General features: G+C 47.5%; 1 protein-coding gene across 1 annotated transcript; it reads right to left on the bottom strand.

Annotated features, from left to right (window-relative positions):
* On the bottom strand, positions 1-3177 carry LOC5569897 (Golgi reassembly-stacking protein 2). The gene is made up of 4 exons (XM_001658745.2): positions 2968-3177; positions 1894-2848; positions 1012-1334; positions 1-751 (listed from the first exon to the last, which is right to left on the bottom strand). Exons 1-4 carry the CDS (start codon positions 3028-3030, stop codon positions 446-448), a joined length of 1647 nt encoding a protein of 548 aa, XP_001658795.2. The 5' UTR covers positions 3031-3177; the 3' UTR covers positions 1-445.
* Between the last annotated feature and the right edge of the window lie 205 nt (positions 3178-3382).

The following is a 3382-nucleotide window of genomic DNA, read 5'->3' as shown; positions in this document are numbered from 1 at the left end:
TTTTGATTGATGATTTCTTTATTACGATACTGTTTTATACTATATAACAAAGAAAAAAATGCCTCCTGCAACTTAGTCCTACCTCCAATAACTTATCACTCCTCGCTCTATGCTATCCGCTAGTGTTTTAACTTATCAATTCGTCTTCAAAATCATAGGCATCCGAAAAAATCCTCCCTTGGGTACTTGATACAATAGCATCAATTGCACTAAATAGTAAAATTTTATAATTTTAAAAAGCTTCTTTGAAAAATAGTGACGTTGAATATTTTGGGAAATTTATCCTCCCAATAATGATGCATTATTTTAACTGCTTTAAAATAGCACAAAGACAACATATACTTACCACCCTCGTCACGGCGGAACTCCAGAAAAAAAAACAGAACAGTTCGCACTTTATGTACACTATATAATCGACTGTTTCGATTCTTTACTTGGCTAAATTCTACTGCGAAGTTCCCGTGGCTGGCGCTGCAGGCTGCTGGTTGCCGAACTGCAGTCCCCGCAGGGCTTCCGGAGGGATGGTGGCGTTCACCGTGATGGGAGGCATTCCGGGCAAGGAGATGGGCGTTGTGACGGCACTCGGTTGGAACAGGGGCGGTGCCTGGGCCATGTCGATAGCGGTGGTGCCCTGCTGGGGGAAGGTCGAATACATCTGAATCGGTGCAGGTGCCTGACCGGCGGCGTACGTCTGCGGGTGATACTGCGATTGGGCTGGTCCCGTTGAATACGACAAACTAGTCGGTTGGAACTGAAAGGAAGTACAATGAGTTTCTCGTAGGGTGCAGAGCTACTTGGGCACTTCCATGATTCACTTTGGCATAGGGGGTTATGAGCTATGTAGCTTGTGAAGTGAATCAAAAGTGCCAAGAATAGGATCCGGCTCCCTAATAGGGGATATCGTCTTCATTTTTTATTCTATGTTTGTGAACATATTTCATTATCAACCCATTTTTTAAATGATTTTCAGTTTAAAGTCTCTTTTTTTAACCTGTGTCAGATTATACTTACAGCGCTGGCCAGGGAAGTTGCAGCAGCGGACATTGTCGGTGCGTTTCCATAGGTTTGGTAGAAATCGCTGGCCAGGGTCGATGGTGGTGGTACGTTGGAGGTGAACACGCCCGGATTTACCGACGGAATGGTCATAGTTGACGAGACGACATTGGTTTGATTGGCCGGTTGGGGAGCATAGGACAAGTTGACCATCGCTTGCTGCTGTTGTTGGATACTGGGAACCGAGAAGGGCTGAGGCTGAGCAGGTGGCGAGTACATGGGGATTGTGGTCGACGTGGATGACATTGTGGCGGCTACATCCATACCAGGGGAAGGTGGAACTGAAATTAAAAGAATGTTGATGTATTTCTTATCTCTGCGAGTATGTTTTAGATAGCAGTTCACTATGGTCCGAAGAGCAGACTTTTGCGGAAAGATGCATTTAGAGCTTATGGTCTTCTACAAGATTGTTTGTAGTTGTTAGACCCTTTGTTTGATGTTATTCAAAATAAGGGTGGTCCACATTTGCTTAGAAATAAAATACCGAGATGTAATTACTACGGCACAACCTTCTTCTTCTTGGCATTAACGTCCTCACTGGGACCGAGCCTTAGTGTTCTTATGAGCACTTCCACAGTTATTATCTGAGAGCTTTCATTGCGAAAGTTGTCTTCGCATTCGTGTATCGTGTGGCAGGTACGATTATACTCTATGCCGAGGGAAGTCAAGGATATGTCTATTACGAAAAGATCCTGGACCGACCGGGAATCGAACCCACACATCTTCAGCATAGCTTTTGCTTTGTAGCCGCGGACTTCAACCACTCGGCCAAGGAAGGCCCAATGCATCTTATTTCGCGTAAGTCCTGTTACTATTGACCTGTACAATTTGAACACTTACCATTGCCAGCGGACGACGATGCCACCTGCGCCGCCGGAGTGTAATACGAATCCGTTACGCTGATCGGTGGCGAAGCTGGCGTTACATTATTGTTAACACTCACAGCATGGCTGGGGTTGTTATTGGTCTGATCTGCCGTACTCATGGTGGAAAACTGATTCGCCAGTGCCGTGGTTGTGCTATCAACCGTTCCCGTCTGGGAAACGGTCAGCAAATCGGTGTGAACCGTTCCGGCCGTGGAGGCAAATGTATTCGCCAACGGGGGCACCATCGGTATGAAGGGAATGGATCGGTTGGCCGCGTTGGGATCCGTTGTTGGGACCGAGGTCGGAACCGAGGTCATACTTTGAGTTGTCAGAGCCGGTCCCGTTGGCGATGCCATTTTGGCATCCGCCGGCAATACCCTAATCGGTATTCGATGCAGGTAACCGTAGCCGATTCCGCATCCCAGGCTTCCCTCGCCGCCCCATTTGTCATTCGGGGTGATGGTCACTTCCCGGCAGGCGTCCCTATCGATGTTATATACGTACATCTTCAGCGGTCTTCCCTTGTGGGATTCGATCAACGTGAACAAATCCTCGCTCTCGTGTAGGATGGAATCCGCTCCGATGATGTAATCCGTAAACGGAATCAATCCGGCCTCTTCAGCCGGCGACGACGGATGCACCTCCAAAATGTGCCAAACGTTCTCATTGGCACCCTCAAACGAACAGAACCTTATGCTCACGCCCAACAGTCCCTGGCCACCCCAGGTCGTACTCGGCATAATGTTGACCACCCGGATATTCTGCGTTTTGCTGCTGAAGACCGTCATCTGAATCTCCTTGTCGATGTTAGCCTTCAGAAGCTCTTTCAAGGTGTCGTTGTCCTGATCCAGGCGAGTGTTCCCAATCGCCAGGATGAAATCGAAGAACGCCTCCAAACCAGCCTTCTGCCCCGGGGAATGATCCTGGACCTGTAGACATAAACATAATTCCGTTTATCAATAATATTATAAACAATCCATCCACGACTGAAACTGAACACGTCATCTGTCATTCGGCCGAGTGGAGAAAACGGAACTCCGGAGCTTACCCGTAGGACATGGTAACCCTCGGTGCCGCCACCGGGGACGGAAATACTGTGCGAAAGACCCATCGTTTAGCCTATAAGAGCACACACAATCAGCACTTTCTAGCGGCTTTATCACGCAAAATTCGATCAATTTTCTCCGCGGCTAGCTAAAAGTGAAGATGAGCGAATGCAAAATTTACTCTGCTGATGGTGATTTGCCCAGGGTTGTAGTGTTATTTTGATGTGTACCCGTGGATGACAGTTCGCGGGTGGTGAATTTAAATCCTCATCGGCCAAACATTTGAATGCCAGCGAAATATATATATATTTATAGAGGCGTGCACCGATAACGCCGTTTTGTCACACCGCCACCGAGCGGAATCACGAACACAATCCGAATATGTATTTATCCATTTCTTCTTCTTCTTTCTGGCGT

Source organism: Aedes aegypti, chromosome 2 (assembly GCF_002204515.2).
Source record: "Aedes aegypti strain LVP_AGWG chromosome 2, AaegL5.0 Primary Assembly, whole genome shotgun sequence".
Taxonomy (NCBI): Eukaryota; Metazoa; Arthropoda; class Insecta; order Diptera; family Culicidae; genus Aedes; species Aedes aegypti.
This window is presented reverse-complemented; position numbering and strand designations above follow the sequence as displayed.